Source organism: Corvus cornix, chromosome 9, assembly GCF_000738735.6.
Source record: "Corvus cornix cornix isolate S_Up_H32 chromosome 9, ASM73873v5, whole genome shotgun sequence".
NCBI classification, from domain to species: domain Eukaryota; kingdom Metazoa; phylum Chordata; class Aves; order Passeriformes; family Corvidae; genus Corvus; species Corvus cornix.
This window is the reverse complement of record NC_046339.1, coordinates 701553-720608: the sequence shown is the minus strand read 5'-3', so window position 1 is coordinate 720608 and position 19056 is coordinate 701553. Positions and strand designations below refer to the sequence as shown.

Genomic DNA, 19056 nt, shown 5'->3' with positions numbered 1-19056 from the left:
TAATGTGATAAGTGCTGTGATGTATCACCACAAAATCCCGTTTTGAAGTCAGTGTGTTTCATCTTGCAAAGAGATTGATTTGAAATTGACCCCATTTCAAGTGACTAAAAATTGTAAGAGTTTCTAATTAATTCAGTTTCGAGCCTACTCACATCATATGTTTTCCATTCAACCTCTAGATCCCAGAGAGTATATCCAGTTTTCTTCAGAGTGGAGGGTGGGGCCACCCAAAGGAACTCATCCTTCCTTCTGCAAAGTTCCTACAGGCCAGTACTTACACCAAGGCAACACAGCAGCCTTGCTTCCTAAGTATAGAGCTGAAAATCGTGGGGTTTTTTTAATTTTGGAGCATGTACGTTTCCATCTATGTGACCACACACCCCTGCAGTGACCCACAGACTCTGAGGCTCACAAAGCTCCTGAGCGCAGAGGAGGCAGCAGGGCAGGAGGGAAAGGCAAACTCAGGGCACCTTTGTTCTCCCTCCAGTTCTGACATAGTTCAGGGGCTTATGTAGCTCTTGGCAGCCACTGAAAAATCAAAAAAATAAAGTGACGGTTCTGTCTAACTTCTGCTCTTTGATTCAGCACCGAGCAGCTGCAGAGAGGGCGTTTGGGATGCAGCCCCCATCCCTGCTCCGAGGTGGTGTGAGTGTCCCTCAGGGCTGCTCATCCCACCAGGCCCCACTGGGCTTTGCCGCAGCCCTCTCAGGGCACACAGCTTTAAACCCTTCTCTTCCTTGCTGGCCACTACTGCAAGCGTTCCACAGGATCTCTGTCTTTTGAAACAACCATATTAAAAAAAAAAATTATAATACACATGTTGGCATTTCAAGATAGATTCACAATTTATATAAACCCACAAACCCAGTGTCACCTCAAGCTAAAAAACACCCATAGGGAAAAAAATAAATGAAAGTTTACACTGTAGACATCTGAGAATTCAGCTAAAGGCACAGGGGAAGGAAGGCTTTCTTTTACAATGAAATTACAACTTTCAAAAAGAAAAAAAATCACACTACTAGGTGCATGGGAAATACTTAAAATCAGGCTGTGGTTAAATTTGCTTACATAAGGCTCTGGGGGGTTTCAATGGGGTTAAAGAACGGAGAATTAGGGACACACATCCACAGAATCAGAGAATATGTCAAGTTCAAATTCAAACAGTGTTAAGTCAGTGCACAAACAGAACCTCAGTCACGAATTTATACTAACAATTCTATTGTCAGCACTGGGGACACCTAACACATTTGTTTAGGTGTGTTTACCTCCTGGAATAACACAGTTTATGTCTCCATATGAGTATGCACAAACATGTTTCCCAAATGAACTCCAGTTCCTCATCAGTTAATTGCTGTTAACTACTGAGTGCTCAAACCCCGAGCGATGACTCGGTGCCTCACCGCACCTGAACAGCTGCCACCAGGTGCACATTGAGCAACGCCAGTCTCCTAAAGCCTGTAAGGAGTCCCCGAATATCTATCCCTGGGCTCTCAGTAGTTCATCAGACAGGTTCGGCTCCATGTCCCTGTCACAAGGACACAGAGGTGGCACAAGCCTGGTTTCCCTTGCAGACAGAGCTGCCCACAAACCAGACGGGTCAGACAGGTCAAGGCCCCACACCTTTAATCACCATGGGACCTTCTGGTTTAGCAGTGCTGAGAACTAATCAGTGCCAGGTCAAAAGTGCTTGAAGAGAATCCAGAAAACTCTTTTTAGGTGCTTATAATTGGCTAAATAAACACACAGCTAAATTTCTATGCTACTGGTCTGATACTCAGCGACTGCAGGCACACAGTTCCTAATTTTCTGTGCTAGAAGTAGAAAAATGTGGGTGCTTCCCAAATTGTGGATACCAGATACAACTTTGTATGTATGCATAAATATTTATGCTCAGCAGTCTGTAACTGTCACTGCAGAGGCTGAAGTACAGTAGTACTGTAAGGGAATAAATGCCTCAGTATCTGTGAACTCTAATTCACTCCAGGCTGACCCAGTTCTTTTGGAAATAATATTTTCCGAGCTGTTTCTCTGCTGAGAGTCCAGGCCTTGGAAATATCTTAAACATACAGTGTTCTCCCCAAACTTTATTGCAAAAATATGTGGAGACTTGGCATGTATTTCTGGAATCCAGGAAGGTTGTGCTATACAGCAACTCAGATGTGAATCTCCTCTCTATTTTTTCCTTTAATTAAAGGAAAAACCAAAAGATCCAACAACGAAAGGGAAAGCAAAATCCACACTAAAGCAAACATAACATTTGAAAGAAGAAACCCAGCAGAAAATAGCCAATCTGGGATGCAGCAGAGTATCCCAAAAAGAAGGGAAATCAAGATTGCGAACACTAGAAACTCAATTACTCAAGCACTTTGTTAACATGCTTTCATTCTAACTTTGGTAATCATCAGTAAACTTGGCAGCAAACTCCCCATATGAAACGGAGGTACGTGATACTGCTGTAGTTCATTCAAGGGATACAATTATCACTCATCTCATCCTCCAGCACACACAGCTCCTAACTCCCCTGAGTCACATTGCGACAATCATCACTATGAAGCTCCACACAGCTTAAAAGAGATTTTGGTGACTGGTGGTGTAGGGAAGTTCAGTCTAAACATCAGACTCATCCCTGGTAGAGAACACACATTGGACAAATGTTTCCTGCACTTTTGAACCTGCTTAGCAATGTAAGGAGGGAAAAAACAGTAAATTCGTAACACAAACACACAAAAGAATGTTTTATACCCAAAACAGAAGAATGGAGCCCATCTTCTCCCCAGCTCCCAGCAAGACATCCTGCTCCCTGCCCTGCCACACAGTCGTGTCTGCCATTTGGGGAACCTGGCACTGTGTGTCCTGCTTCCAGCCCCACCCCACAAACCACCCCACAGTGGCAGATCCCCACCCTGCCCGGCCAGGATTTCATCAGTCCTACGTTGCTACTCCTGCGTCTCTTCTGTCTCTCTCGTAACAATGCAGGGGAGGTGCAGAGTTTCATACACCGAATGTCCTGGATGTGTCCATACAACACCCCAAAGTTACTTTTGTTACAGACACAGAAAACCCCTGAACACACGTTCAACCCCAGCTCACGCCAGGAGCCCAAAGCAGCAGACCTGGGGAAGACACCACAACCCAGCAGAGGAAGTTAAACACGAGGCACATTTTGTGCTTTTAAGGACCACAGATTTGATCTCTAAAATGTACCTATTTTATGCTTCTCCACAAAGTGTTTTTGGAATATCTACAGAGATTCTTTCAAGCTACCTCTCTGGACAAGAGCGGATACAACACGTCCCCTCGATTGCTGAAACTGGGATAACTGTAGGAACACTACAGAAACAAAGAATTAGATGAATGTACCCACAAATGAGAAGCTGGGAAGGGACATCTGCTATAAATACTGACCTGTACTTTTTGCAATACCTGATTCAGAGGAAAAAACAGCCAACTTCAATTTCAGATTAGCTTTTCCCCCAGAAGTCCATTTACAACCACCCTCAAAAGCAACCTAAAACATCCCCTTTGACCCTAGTGTAACAAATTAACACGACTATATCAAAAGGCAAAAACTTTAGCAATTTTTTGATCATTCTGTCCAGTCTCGTAGCTGCAGCATTTCTTGCACAATCATTATCAGTCTGTCAAGCAGAGGAGAAGCATCTGGGATCTGTCTGTACCTGAATATCAAATCTATTAACTAAGCACTTTTTATAATGTTCCCTTACAGAACTTTGTAGAAATAAATGGGGTTTGTATCATTGAAGCTGAAGTTACATGTCAGGCACCATTTTCCTAAAACTCTCTGTCAAGGACTACAAAACAAAGTTATGGCTTCTTGATCAGTCTGCTCTTCACCCAAACCTCCAAGAGACCCAAGACTGCCAAAACTAAAAATAGTCAATACAGAACAGCTGCTTTCAATATTTTAAGACTTACTTGAATGACTTGCAAGTTCTGGTTAACTGACTTCTAATTTTACAGTGGTTTATGTAGGATCTGGGACTTGTTGGATAGTGCAGATTAAGGATTTACTTTGAGTACTTGCTTTATGCACAATATGTCACCTCTGGCATGGACAGCAGCAAAGCAGCCCCGGTGTTTGTTGGAGCAGTTGTATCCTTCAGAAATTTAAAACAGCCACAGAGAAAATGTGATGGCTGTTCTGGAGCTTTCTGCAGGAACATCTCCGCTCATCATCATTGACCAGGTTTTGTTGGGGGTTCCTTCAGCACCGTAAGGGTCTGTTCCATAAGGAATGCTCCAGAACTGAGATCATTGAGGTGAGATCATCTGTGGAAAGGGAGGAATTCTGATTCCAGTCCCAGTGAAGTCAGATCACACACACACACACAGACTCTTACCTGGGAAACACAGCAAGATTTTTGATTACAGACAAACAAATTCTACACAAATTAAAACACAAAATCAACAAAAAATCCCCAAAAGCCCAACACATGCAGCCCCAACAACATGCTTGCACTCCATTTCTCATCACTACAACTCACTTGAGTATCTTTTGCTTTTTGCACTAGAAGTTTGTTCTCAGATCCCTCTCATCTGCTGCACACACGGTTACCAAAGACTGTCAGCCCCAAACACAAAGTTCTCCAATTTGGGCAGATGCTGGATTCCTGCAAAAATGAGGTTCTAAAACACTGCTGTAGCAATGTGACAGGAAGGAGAATCTTTGACACACACATTTTGCATGAGGCTGTAAACACTGTAGGAACAGGCTGTAAGCTGTGAACATCAATATTTAAAACCATTTCCCCTTGGAACTGAGCTCACACACATTTGCTTCTAGAGCAAGTCTCAGATCTCACCAGAACATGAACAGTTCTGCCCAAGAGCACAGTGAGGGTTCACTCAGAAGAGCGTCTGGGTTGCTGTACAAACCTGGACAGGGACAGGGCTTCCAACGGCAGCAGCGCTCCAACCATTTTCCATTTACCTCGTGGGAGCTGTCCTTGCACTCCATGCACGTGTGCCACTCCTTTTAGCACAAAATTCTGAAAGAACTTTCTGCATTATGTCACTCCTCGAGGAAATCTGACCCCGAACAACACCTGCACACAATGAGTACCCAAGTGAGGAAGTCATAAAGAGCCAGCAGCCCTTTATTAAAAATGCCCTTTGCAAACAACTTGCCGTACATTCTTTTGAGAGAAGCAGAACCGCCAGGATCCCACAGCCACAGAATTCCACATCAGCTCCAGCACCATCAGATCAACAAATCCTGAGCATCATGTTGAGCAGAAGCACACTTGCATTGGGACTGGGGCTGAGAACACGGCACGGTTACAGTCACGGACACCGGGATGCCACACACGCTTTCTTGCAATAGAACAAGCTCGGATTTTTAAAAATACAATCATCATGTACAGCAAAATATGTGGTCACAAGACCAGTCTTAAACCAAGGCCTTGTTTACACAACTTCTGTGATGTCAGGAAGTATTTTGGCCGGGAATGTAATTTTTCTTCCAAAACAAGTAAATATTTGCAATTCTCACTGTGAAAAGAGTGATATACCACCTCTGTATTGACACGGGTGTAACATATTCCCACAGGGAAAAGGAATAAAGAGTACCTTTATATTGATACAACATTTCCCTCAAGTGTCGAAGCTAATATAGCTAATATAGCTTTCATCACTCAGTCAAGTTAAAGCAGGATGATTTTTTTCAGACTTTTCATAGACAAGGCCTATGTTTAACAAGCACCAAAACACTTCAGAGTATTTGGAAGATCACACTACTGAGCTCTACACTTTGTACTGTCCTCACCAGTCACAGAGAACATTGAATGCCTAAATACATTCAAAACCCTGATCAGACAGTGCCATCCATGGCTGCTTAAATGCTTCACTGTTTAACAAATGCACCTTTTTGGCCAAAACTCGAATGTACCACAGAAAGGCCCAGCACAGCACGGCGCTCAGCTGGCTGCCCTCAGCTGCTCTGCCAGGCTGAGCAAAGCTGGACTTTGTGTGCTACAAACACCCACTTTTGCCTTGTTCCTCAAGCACAGCTCAGGCAGTGGGGAAACAGAGGCACTGGGGAACGTGAGGGATCTGCTGTCTCCTGGGAGGGCACAATAAATACCTGCTTTTATCAACCAGATCAAGCTGCTGTCAATGCACTGATCTAGAGCAAGGGCTGTTGGGTGCTAAAAACTGTACATTCCCATTGAATTTAAGGCAAAATTGAACCATGGCAGTAACAGAGACGTAAATTTATTTCTTTTTAACATCAGATGTGCAGTTTGTAAGCTGCAGATGTGGCAGCAGTCAAGCTTCCTTAGCTTTCAATGCAGTACTTGGGTTAAAAGGAACCCCTTCTGTCAGTAAGTGTTATTCCCTCTCTCTTCCTAGTACGGGAGTCCTCTGGCTTCTAATGAATTTTTAGGAATTTCTGAAGGTGAGCTGCAATGACGTTTTCAATTTTCACTTAAAAACGGGGGGTAAATGAATGTGTCTATTACAGGGAGACCCCAGGCAGCAGCAAGGGACCAGCACTGGGGTTGCCTTCTCCAGCCCCCTCTGTTTTTCACTGTGGTTGTGTCACTGAGGCTGACACAGCCCCACTGACTGGACCAAACTGGAAGGATACACGTGAGCTCAGAAGGAGAAACACGCTTCCAGTATAGAATCATTCACACATTTTCAGTAGATACTTGACATTACTACAAAAAGTAGTAATTCTGACTAAAGCACAAATGACAATTTTCATTTAAATCAGTGGGATTTCAAAATGCAGCATCAAACTGACACTGCATGCTGTTCTTCCAGTGCTGAAGCACAAGGTTTTCCTGCTTAAAACATGAGAAATGACCAGATTCACAGAGGGATCATGGCAGTTACTTTTCAATTGGCCTGATTAAAAATCCCTTTACACATCATTGCTCAACCTTTGCTTCTGAGATGTAAGATAATTTCAAGACTTCTTGGGATAGGGGGGAGAAGGAAAAAAAGAGTTGCAGGTTTTGTGTGCAAACCTTTAAAGAAGGGGCAAAGAGAGGAAGAAAACAGGTTAACAAGCTCCTTGGATCTTCCAAGGGATGGGAGACACAGGTCTCCTCCCACCCCAGCCCCTCTGCAAACCAGAAAACAAAAAGGTCTGGTTGATAATTTTAAAGCGATAATGCAATGAGACTAAAAGCTTAAATTTCAGAAATAAGTGACCTTTAGAACTTCACCCCGATAAACCATGCTGCTTTCAGGAGGGAAAAAGGGCCTCATCTTACAGGGCCTGTTGCAGTAAGCCCACACTGCCTTCCTTAAGCTGCCTCTGAGCACAGCCTTCTTCTCACAAGTTGGCATCACACTGGGCCAGGCCCTGAACACAAGCAAAAACCTGCATCAAAAATGACTAAATATTAGATAAAACAGCAATCTTGTGCTTTGCCTTTTTTTAACCACTGTTCTTAGCTAAATCGACCCCTCTACCTTTCACTGCTACTGAGATATAAATCAGGATTAAGAGCCTGTGTGAAAGTCAGTGTTTCATGAGATACATAACAGTGCACAAAGTTGTTTTCTAAAAAACAGCATTTGTATTAAAATTCTTAAAATGGATAGACATCTCTTCAATGCATGTCTGCAATTAAAACGACAGTTGTTAGAATTTTCTTGGTACATCACAACGATAAGATTTCCTTCTTTGCTGGCTGGAGGTACATCCCACGACAAAATCAAAGGGAAATAGAACCAAAAAAAGGAAAAAAAAAAAAAAAAGAAAAAGCCCTCCCCCCCAAAATCCCAAAAGGCTAAATTCTTGTAAATTTGAAGTAAATGAAGCCCGAACTTGCAAGACATGGAAATAACAGTTAAAAGGCTCAGATTGAAATAAGAAATAAATTCCACTAACAATAGGCCCTTTTGTCCTGGCTTGCTCGGTGTGATTACTGCAAGGAAACTGTTAAGTAGTTTTTGGAGTAGTAGATAATGGGATTCTGTGGAGCTTTCACAGGTTGGCACCGGCTGGAACAGCTGAGTTTTGAAGGCACTCTACAGACACAGGGCTGCTGTTGGCCCTGCATCACTCATGGGAAGTCTCTGCACTTGAGAGAGCTAGTCATCAAAATCAGGTATTGCCAACCCAAACCCAAAACCCGTCGGCACAAAAAGCACCACTGCCCCCCCGCCAAAGGAAAAACCAAAACCACAACGAAATCACACACACACGCACACCTAAAAAATTGTGCAGATTTGTAACATTTTCACAGCTGATTTTAAAAAAACCAAACAAATAAAACAAAACCAGGAGAAAAACCACCACGCTACCACTCTCCTGCAAACTCCCATCCGATACAGCAGGTAAACAAAATAGAGCATTATTCCAGGGATATCGGCAGCGCTGCCCGGCGCCCCGTGCCTGGCAGCACCGTTCGGGTCACAGTCCCAGTTCCATGTGCAACTCTCCGGGCGGGACGGTCCCGCACCGCCGCCCGCTTGCATAGAGACCGCGGGGAGCGGCGCCGGAACGGGGCCCCGCTCCCCGGGGCTGTCCGGGATGGCCCCGCTCCCCGGGATGGCCCCGCTCCCCGGGGCTGTCCGGGACGGCCCCGCTCCCCGCCGGGCTCCCCGCGGCTGTCCCGGGGCGGGTTCCCCGCGTGGCTCCGCTCCCCGGGCGGCGGGACCGACTGCTCCCGCGCCCGCCGCCGACACTGACAGGAAATATGCCATGACCAAGACTGGACGAAACGTACATGCCGAGAAAAGCCACATTTCCAACACGATGAATTTTTTCCCCGATGTTTTTTCCCCGAGCGTGTCCGCCGGGGCGCGGGGCCGCCGCCGCCCTCAGAGGATGGCGCAGGAGGCGCAGCACGGCTCGTCCCCGTTGGGCTGCGCCGCGTAGTTCATCTGCCTGACGATCTCGGCGAAGAGCTCGTCCACCGAGGCTTTGTTTTTGGCCGAGGTCTCCATGAAGGGGCAGCTCCATTCCTCGGCCAGCGCTTTGCCCTCCCCGAAGGAGACCTCGCGCTCGCCTTCCAGGTCCACCTTGTTGCCCACCAGGATCATGGGCACCCGCTCGTACCTCTTGACGCGGATGATCTGGTCCCGCATGGGTTTGATGTCCTGGAAGCTCTGCTGGTTCACCAGGCTGTACACCAGGATGAAGCCCTGCCCGTTCTTGATGTAGAGGTCCCGCATGGAGGCGAACTGCTCGGTGCCCGCCGTGTCCAGGATCTCCAGCACGGACGGCGACGAGTCCACCTCGATCTCCTTGCGGTAGAAGTCCTCGATGGTGGGGTCATACTTCTCGATGAAGGAGCCGGTCACGAACTGCACGGTAAGGGCGGACTTGCCCACGCCGCCCGAGCCCAGCACCACCACCTTGTACTCCCGCATGGCTCCCGCCTCCCTCCGCCGCCTCCCGCTCGGGGCTGCCGCGGCGGGCGGGGACGGGGCGGAGGGAGGGAGGGGACGAGGGACGGCCCCGCGCCGGGGCGGGGAAGCGGCGACCGCGCCTCGCGGAGCAGCGCCGGACAGCCCCGGCTCCGGGCAGCACCGAGGAGAAGGAGGAAGGGGATGAAGACGGGCGGAAGAGAGAGAGAGAGAGAGGGAGGGAGGGAGGGAGGGAGGGAAGAAGGGCGGCAGCGCTGCCGTTACCGGCCCTGGCCCCGGTGCGGCGGCGGGACGGCGCTGCCGCGGCCCATGGCGGCCCGGCCCGGCCCCATTGGCTGCGGCGCGCGGCCCGCCCCCGCCCATTGGCTGCGGCGCGCGGCCCGGCCAAGCCCTATTGGCTGAGGCGCGCGGCCCGCCCCCGCCCATTGGCTGCGGCGCCGCGCCGCCCGCCCCTATTGGCTGCCGGCGGCGAGCGGCAGCCGCCCGTGCCCCGCCCCGCGCCGCCCCGCGCGTGTGACCCCCGCCCTCCGCGGGGCCGCGCCGCGCTCGGGGCACCGCGCGTCCCCTCCCGCCCCGGCGTCCCCTCGGACCGGGATCGGAATCACCGCGTGTCCCTCCGGACCGGGACCGGGGCACCGGGTGTCCCCTCCCGCCCCGCCGTCCCCTCGGACCGGGATCGGGGCACCGGGCGTCCCTCCGGACCGGGATCGGAATCACCGCGTGTCGCTTCCAGCCCCGGGGGTCCCGCGCCCAGCGCGGGAATGGGGGCCGGGCGGTGGGACCGGCAGCCCAGGTGCCCCACCCCGGGTGCCCCCGTCTCCCGGTCCTCCTGATGCCGGTGCCCCTGTCCCCGCCCTCCCGCCCCTAATCGGCGCTGCCCGGCCCGGCGTCGCGCACCTCCCGCGCTATCGCTGCGTGCAGCCGTGCCAGGGCCGTGCCCGGGACACGGGGGAGCCGCTGCCGGGGTCGGGGTGCCCCCGTAGCTCCGCAGCCCAGCTGGCTCCGGAGGCTCCGGGGGCCCTCTGCCCGCTGGGAACCCGTCGCCCAGGGGCCGGGCTCCCTCGGGAGCGGTGGCGGGGCCGGCTGCCCCCCGTTCGGGAGCCCTCGCCAGGACCGCCCCGTTTCCCGCTTTCCCCCGTGTTGCAGAGTCGGGACCGACTGATGGCTCGGGCGGGAGATGTGGCCGCTGGCAGAGGTTGGTGCTGTTGGCACTTGGTGGCCTGTGACCAGCAGCGTGGCCTGGCAAGGCTGAGTCACGGGGACTGGCTATGTGCCACTGTTTGTAGAAGTCGTCCCTTGGACTTTCTATTAGACATTCCTTTCAAGAAAGTATCATTAGTTGTTTTGGCACCCTCCAGTCTTTGCTGTTGCATCTTACTCAGTTCTTTACAATTCTCTGTATTTATCCACGTAATGGTGTCATGTAGATCCTTTCTACCACACCTTGTTTCCAAGCCTAATTTAAACACAGCACTTGGGGTAGGCAAAGTCTAAAGGATTTGAAATAAGTTTTGTAAGTAACATTCTCTTATTCCTGAACAATTTTCACAGAGGCTAAATTCTACGGAAATTATTTTTGCAGCATTCACAGCGGGGATTCATCCCCATGGTCACCAATCCTCTGGTGAGTACTGTACTCCTGGTGATCCTCTGGAGCTCAAACTGAACCCCTCTGCTGCTGATGTGTAAGTCTTTGCAAATAAAACCTCTCCTGAGGAACACAAACGCTGTGTTCCAGCAGCCCTGCTGTGGAGTGGGCAGTGGTTGGAACAACCTTGTTAAGGATGTCTCATGTGTGAAACCGTACGCCCTGTATGTGGTTTGTAGGTGCACCCGTGTCCTGTACCTGGTAGCTGAGTGTCCCCAGGGGGATGCTGGTCTGCCAGGCCCCGCCTGATTTCTCCCAGGTCCACAATCTTCTCACTCACCTACAAAACCTGTGGGCTGCAGGCTGCTCCTGAGCTGATGCAGGTGCTGGGCAGGTCAGCCTGGGGCTGGAGCAGGTATTCTGTCTCCTGTCACAGCCCCACAGCTGGGCTTTGGTCCTCTCGCTGTTCTAGGCTCTGCCTGCTACCCACATAACCCTTACCTTGTGATGGACACGTGGGCCCTGGTTTTCCCAGAGCAGTACTGCATTTCCTGGAAACACTGAAAAAGACCTCTCTGAGCACTTACAGCCTCTGTGAGTTCTCTCTCCATGGCTGCTTAGCCCATCCATAGATGTTTGCTTTGGAGACTAAATAACTGGGCTCCCTTGGAAGTTTTTATGCCATTTCTCCACTTGTTCTTGTTCTTTTCACTCTCCATCTGATTCCCCCCTCCTAGAAGTTCTCTGGGAGCAGAGCTACCACAATACCCACCCTGATGTGAGCCAGCCAAAATCAGTCACCTGCCAGCAAGAGCTGGCAAAGTTCTCTTCAAAACCAGCTGTAAGAATTGCTGAAAGGCCACAGTGTCACTGCAGAAGCATTTTATTTTCTTGTTCTGTGCTCAGGTTTTGGGTATGATGTGGGCTTGCTCACCTTCATCGCCTCTGTAGCAAACCCACATCTGAATTATTTGCCTTACACTTTTTCCCAACATGCCAGTAGCCAGTGTTATAAAGACCAGACTGTAATGTTGGTTTAAATCCTATCTGTTTAATCCCAACTCACTGCTGGATTGTGGTGTGTGTTGGTTTTTTCAGTGACAGAATAAAATTACTCTCCATTTGTTAATTCTACACTAGGCTATTAATTGCTGCTATTTCTGAAGAAGGAAATGTATCACATTCCAAGTAACAAATGATCTTTATGCTGTTGAGTTTAAATATGGAATATGATTTCTCATGTCCCAGTGCCCTACTACATGTATTAATTTAATCTCTCATTACCAGCCAGCTCTAGGTAGTTAGTCTGTAGTGCAAGGAGTCTGTGGGAGGTAACTGAAAGAATCAAGTCTGGTTTTCTTAGAAATGAATTTGGGTGCATGGCTACAGACCACTGAGGGATCTGTGGGTTGGAAAGTTTGAAAATCCCTGGCCGAGGGTTTAGACACGGAAGTTAAATAAATCATGGGAGGATGCAGCACTTAATATTTGAATTACAAAGTATGCATTACATTGGGTGGTTGTGCTTCATGAATGGTAGTGGTTTAGACTCTCAGGAAATTAATGTTTTCCTGAAACAAGCTCTGGTTGGGCAACATGAAGGCATGACAATGCAGCAGGGTCTAGGCAAAATATAATCATCAGAGTTGGCTGTATTAATTTGATTTTTAAAATGATCAAGCATATTTTAAAAACAATTTCCAGATGATTTGATGCTATCTTTAAAATGCCAAAATAAAAATCAGCTGAAAAGCATAAATTTGGTTACTAAACAGTTCACCATGCAGTATTTACATGTATAACCAGCTTTTGCTGTGCTGAGTAACCCTGCTTGTTCAGTAAAACTGCTCATACAGGCTGAGGTTATTTCTGACTTACTTAGAGAGAGCGAGTCATGAGCTGCTGCTGCTGGAGATACTTTGTGCAAGTAAAGCAGTGGCTTTGGGTGGGTTTTTCAATGTATTGTACTTCTTATAGGCAAAGACTAAATAAGGGCAGTTTAGATCAGTAACAGATGCAATATCTAAAGTTTCAGTACCCTGAAAGTTTGTCACTGTCTGATGACAACAAGATCTAATGGTATAAAAGGATGTAAAAACTTCCTGGTGTTACTGAAGGGACCTTCTGACCAGCTCTTCTGGTGGTTCTTTAAAGATGCACAGCCACACCTGAGCTGTGGAGTCTGTGTCAGCAAAGGGATGTGTCACCTCCTGAGACCTGACTGAGTCCCACTGAGCTTATTTAGAAAGAGATTTTACAGAAAAACTGTGCTGTACCTGAGGAACAGAAAATGCTGTCAGGAGTGGGCTGAGTTTCGAGGTACGTCCTGCACAGAGTTTGCTGCTGGATCTTGGAAGGCCCGAGCTCTGTAAATGAAACTGAGCTACAATCTGGGAAATGTGAGGCTCTGAGTAAAAAAGACACTTTGAAAACATGCTCAGAATTAGGTGAGAGAATGTGCCTGTCTGAAATCTGAAGCTGCAGCTCTTGGGCAGAACGAGCTGCTTGCCTTCAGTCAGAGATTCTCTGCCTCTCTTAGTGACTACACATTGAAATAAGGTTTATTGATATGTCAGAAGTTCTTGTGACTGTGAAAGAGACTTCTGAGATCATAGTGCTCTGCCAGGTACTAGCTAGGCAGGGTGATAATTGAATTTTAAGGGTACAAATCATACTAAATGTTGTATTTTGATTTCTCAGCACTGCTGCTGAGAAAATCCCAAGGGATGTCATGGGCTAAGGATACTGCACATCATTTCATTCCTAAGATGGCAATGTTCCCTGGGTATAACAGACATACCTTACCACTCACTTAAGATTAAATTACTTAGCTGGCTCACAATCCAATATAAAACTGTTAAACTGAGAAGATTCAAAATCATTTGGGGAAGAGTTGCTCTTCTGTCTCTCCCATGCTGCCATTGTGTGATAGTAATAGTAAATCTAAAGGTAAAGGGAGAATAATTACCAAGGGAAGCTGACAAAATGAAATAATCACAGAGGTCAAAGAACATAATTGCACCAAATGTTTTCTGGCATTGAACAAATCTGGAGAAATTTTTCAATGTTTACTCATTTTGAATTTATGAAATTGAGCAAGATTTTGGGGCCTGAATTAGTTTTTAGTGCAGTGGTGTACAAAGCAGTCTTTATTTTGGATTTGGCAGCAGGATGATTTAGGTTGCTTTGGAGGGGTTGAGGAAGGAGAAGATGACAAAAATAACCTGGCATCCAACAGCATTTAAATAGAATATTGAACTTATCAGCACCTTGAGTAACTCTCAATAATTCCATATGTGAATACATATCCGCAGCAAGACTGCCTAATGTGTGTTTATCTTAATCCAGTGGCATTAACAGTTCTCATTCCAGAATCAGGATGTGCTCATAGGGAGTAAAACGAGACAGCCAGGGTAATTCCATGGACAGGTTTTGCTCCAAGTGAAGCTGTTCTGTGTCTCAGCCCCAGAAGGCAGAGAGAAGCTGCTGTCACAGGCTGCAGGTGACTCAGGCCAGAGCTGTGCCCGGGCTGTGGCACTGGGGTGAGCTGGTTCCTGCCCTGACTCAGCCCTCAGAGCATCTCCCTCCTGCCAGCGCCTTCCTGAGCAGGAGCTGGGTTGTGCAGAGTCACCCCCCTCCTGCCCAGCTCCTGTGTGTGTCTCAGGGAAGTGGAGCCCCATGGGGACTTTCTCTGCCAAAGGATCCTCAAATGCAAAATACCAGACTTTCATTTTTTCAAGAAATAATCACAGCTGCTGGTGGGTGTAAATAAAGTATAAAAAAAAAAAAAAAAGAAAAGAAAAAAAGTGACACACACAGAGAAAAAAATGTTCATTATTTCCATCAAAAGTCCTGCCAGAGATCTTATCACTATTGCTAAAGTAGCCTGTGCTGCCAGAACTTATCAGATATCATCTCCCTTGAATTGGTGTCATAATGCCACTTCATGTTTCTTTATAAAGAACATGTTCCATGGCATGCTTATATCCCACTCCTAGATGTGATGATTATTGTCAAAATATGCATAATTGTCAAAGTTCAGGTCTATTTCTGTGTTCATTATTTGTTGTCAACTCCCTTCTATTTACCCCAGGAGCAGTGTACCTGAAAGGTTATGGGGTTTGGGTAAGCACGCAGAACAGGGAGAGCACTTATCTGCTCCTGTGTGCAGCACTCAGGTTGTGTGTAGGTGTGGTGAAACAACTTTTGGAACCATAAATGTAATCTTGATAGCACTTGCATGGAAACAGTGCTATTGTATGGTAATGAAACTGGTGTAATCAGCCTGGAGTGAAACTGGTGACTAATTCAAAAAGCAAACTTCCTGTCTGCAGCAAAAGCCCTTCTGTAAAAAAATGCCTTTTCTTCACTGCCCCGTGGCACTGTGTCACATTGCAGCGTTAACTCTGCTGCTGGGAGTGCTCAGATACTACAGATAATTATCGTTTGGAGTTCTCACTCTTGAATTTGTTTAATCCCTCAGTCTCCTGACCAGGAGCAAAGAGTTTTACTGCCAGAGTCTTCTATCAGGGCAGGGAGGAAGGAGTGCTTGAAGCTGGGATCTCTGGGGGTGAGGTGGGAGAGTTCCAGAGGTCCCAAAGAAGCAGCAAGTGGGTCACCAGGTGATGGACTGACTTTGCCTCCGTGTGAGGAGCCACTGTAACAATCTGCCTTTGGTCTGGGTTTGGTGGTGCAGAACTGTGCTGGGGGTATTGGTAGGTAGTGAGGTCTGGGGAATTTTCCCCACTCTTCAGTCAGCTGAGAAGGATACCAAAGACCAGATTTTGGGAAGGATGGCATTGTTTCAGCTCTGAGACATGGGCTGTGCTGTATATAGTGCACAGAATAGCTGCTGCAGTATCCAGCAGAATTCTGCTGCCCTGGGTCCTTGAAAGCTTTCAGGTGTAAATATTGATTGTTCTTTAAATGTCTGTAGACTTGTATTTGAGCACATTAAAGTAATTTGGGGGTAAACATATCAACAAAGGAGATAAGGATTTTTTGAGACTCGTGTCAGGCTCAGTCTGATGTCAGTTGTTTGCAGCCTCAGTAGGCTCCAAGTCTCTTGCAATCCTTTAACACAAAGCTGTGTTTTCTGATTGTTTTACAAGGGCTGCTGCTGTTTCTGGCTGGTCAAGTCTGAAGGGATCATTGTGACTGACCACTGATTGTGTCACCAGCCTGAGGACTGTTTCATCTTCCAGGCCTTCATCTGCTGGGCCAGATTAAGGTGAACGTGGGAGCAAAGGGAGTCTTGCAACACGTGGCCCTGCAGATAACCCCACCCAGCCCGGCAGGGGCCAGCGGGCGCAAACAGCGCTATTGACAGACGAGCTCTGAGAATGAGCAGATAAGGCTCAGTGATGTTGATACCGCTTGATCTGTGAGCCGTGTTCGATATTGTCAGCGGGGCAGTCAGGAATGCTGATGTGACCACAAGCCCTTGGAGGATTTGTGTGAAGGCTGGTTATTGTCACAGCCTGTCAGGACACAGCCGGCTCCCCAAGGGCGGTGGCCCTCGGGCTCCTTCCCCCGCTGGGAACCCCCTGCTCGCCTTCCTGGCGGCCTTTCCGCGTGCCACAGTCCGCAGCTGCAGCAATGGATATGAAATATTAACACTCACTGAATGGAGATGCATTTCCATTTCTGTGTGCTTTATTTTGTCGTAAATAGTTCTGCTAAGAGGACACCACTGTGCCCCGGTGTAGTGAGCTCCACTGGTGGCACCGTGCTGCTCCCGGTAAAACACAGCCCAAAACAGTCCTGTCGTGTGAGAAATGTTGTCTTGTCACGTACCAGAAAAAACGGTAAAAATGACTTCAAACATGAATTGATTCTGTTTGTGGTCCATCACAAGGCTGAGGGATATGCAGCAGACTTCAGAGACAGGTCCCTCAGGTTGAGTGGACTGAGGCTGACCTGGCAATCATGGCTGGATGGAAGCAGATTAATGTGGAATCTGATCTGTGGAGCTGATCCACAGTGACTGGGCAGGAAAACAAAAGTTACTTTATTTACAATAAGCACATTTCCCAGGACAGAGTTGAATTCAACTTGTTTGTCCCACTTGGAAACAGCCAACAAGATCCCTGATCCTAGGACCTGTTCCAACTAATCCTGCTAATGCTGCTGTTCATTTTATTCTTGACTGCTCAAGCAGAGGTGAATTTTGAGGCTCTCTCAGTATCACTGAGACAGATGTGGCATTTTAACGCTGTCAGCAAAACAAAATGTCAGGATGGTCAGAGTTTCAGTTTTCCTCCTTGAAGGATTTTTGCCTGGTTTTCCCCCAGCAGCAAAGCCTGCAGGCTGCTTCCCCTGCCAGCAGATCCTTTCTGGGTGCTGGTGAACTAAAGTTAAAACTCGATGCACCGTCACAGATGGCATCCAGGCACAAATGTCTGTCAGAAACCAGTTTATCAAAATCACTCAAAATTCTAATTCTGTTCTCCAGAGTGCTGACAGCAAACTTGATAGCATCAGCAAATTTTGGGTTTGCTCTCTGGTTTTCAAGGCATTAATACAAATACAAGTCATAGACAAAGCTCTGGTATGTCTTCCAGTCTCATGGCAAACTATTGACACATCAGAAGTTTTTTAACAGGTTATTTATCTTCTAGATGCTTTCCCAGACTGTTTAATGAAGTGCTGTAGTGTTCAGCCAGGTTTGTGGGCTCTGAGGTGACTGACTAATGCAAATAGATGTCTAAGAGTAGGGTTTGATTTCAGTGTTAACAAGTGCCTTGGAACCTGTCTTTGTTCAATAAACAACATATTTCATAGTTTACATCAGATTGAATCCTTCTGCACATATAAACAAATACATTAATGGAATAAGAAAGTAAACTCTGTGACGCTCCTGGCTGCAGTGACTAATCAATTAAAAAGTCTTTTTATTGTTGACTATTTAAATTAAAGCACCCAGCCCTGTAGTGCATGGCACCTAAACCAAGAGCAGTTTGGGGTCTGCACAGCCCGGAGGAGTGTTTGGAAGAGCTTTGGGATCTCGTGATTCCTGGGATCTGGAAGGAATGTGTCAGTTCTCTGTGTCGTGACCTCAGTCTGCACTATCATTGCTTAAATAATGATTTTAAAGCTCCTTTTAGTCTTCCTGATGACAGTCTCTGCTATGAAAAGACTCAGGGGCTGAGCAGGCAGGGTCTCTGTCCTTTGGGGAGGGGGCTGTCTGCTGTTCCTGACAAGCTTCCAGCTGGCTGGGGAAGGCTTGGCACACAGGGACACGGGAGCGTGTGGGATCTGCTCTGTCTGCCGGGTTCACACCTGTGTCAGTACCTGGCAGCTATAAATACCCCCAGAGCGTGAGTCATGCCTCGTGTGGCACCGAAAGCCTTTCCTGCCTCTCCAGGGAGTGGAGGCAACGGGAGAGCACGTCAGAGCTGGGACATTTTACAAGGTGTGGTGCTGACTCAGGACAGCTGCAGCCAAATCTCACCATTTTCCTGACCAATAAACAGAATGAACCCATAGCAATGCAACAAAACCCCACGACTTAAACTGCGCTGAGTGTCCTTCTGCCCTCCCAGGAGAACACCGAGCTCCAAAGCCTGCATCCACCTCGGGAGGATCCAACTGGGAGCTGTCGGGGTTGGGCACCACCAAGGGCAGACAGCTGCTTGAGAGGATGTCCCAGCACTCTGATGAACGTGCCCTGTGGCTTTGGATAGCCCTGGCTGGGAAAAAGGAGTAAAAGTCACCTGGAACATTAAAGACTCCAATAAATGGTAGTGTTGCCTCTGTATTGTAGCTGTACCAGGAGTCTGCAAACAGACAGCCTGTGTTCTTACTACAGTTACTTCACTTTTAAAATATCACGCTGATAGCAAAAGTACAATTTCAAAGTAAAGTTTGGTGTAGATGAAGACCAAGCCACCGTTCCTACTCCTACTTACCGTATGGAGAAGCCACTGACTGTTACAGCTCTGCCAATAACTGAGCTCATAGCACAATGAAACTCTGTAAATAGTATTTAAGCGTTGACAGTATTTAAATACTTAACTCACCGAGCCTGGTGTGAGTACACTTTCTCAGCATTAGGAAATCTATTGCTTAATTAATGTTTTATGGCAGTTTGCATATATAAAGCACTGTATATGAAT

At 47.6% G+C, this 19056-nt stretch overlaps 1 protein-coding gene across 3 annotated transcripts; it reads right to left on the bottom strand.

Annotated features, from left to right (window-relative positions):
- Nucleotides 1–1023: 1023 nt before the first annotated feature.
- RAP2B (RAP2B, member of RAS oncogene family) lies at nt 1024–9446 on the bottom strand. 3 transcript variants are annotated; one of them, XM_039557079.1, is made up of 2 exons: nt 4506–9446; nt 1024–4290 (listed from the first exon to the last, which is right to left on the bottom strand). In XM_039557079.1, the coding sequence occupies exon 1, from the start codon at nt 9352–9354 to the stop codon at nt 8803–8805; it is 552 nt and encodes a 183-aa protein (XP_039413013.1). In that variant the 5' UTR covers nt 9355–9446; the 3' UTR covers nt 1024–4290; nt 4506–8802. The 3 variants fall into 3 exon arrangements, with proteins under 3 accessions (XP_039413013.1, XP_039413014.1, XP_039413015.1); XM_039557080.1 differs by having other exon boundaries at nt 1024–4631; nt 4897–9446; XM_039557081.1 differs by having other exon boundaries at nt 1024–5066; nt 5154–9446.
- Nucleotides 9447–19056: the final 9610 nt, after the last annotated feature.

Excerpts from the sequence above, each read along its gene's own strand:
- RAP2B (XM_039557079.1), bottom strand. The coding sequence starts at position 9,354 with ATGCGGGAGTACAAGGTGGTGGTGCTGGGCTCGGGCGGCGTGGGCAAG.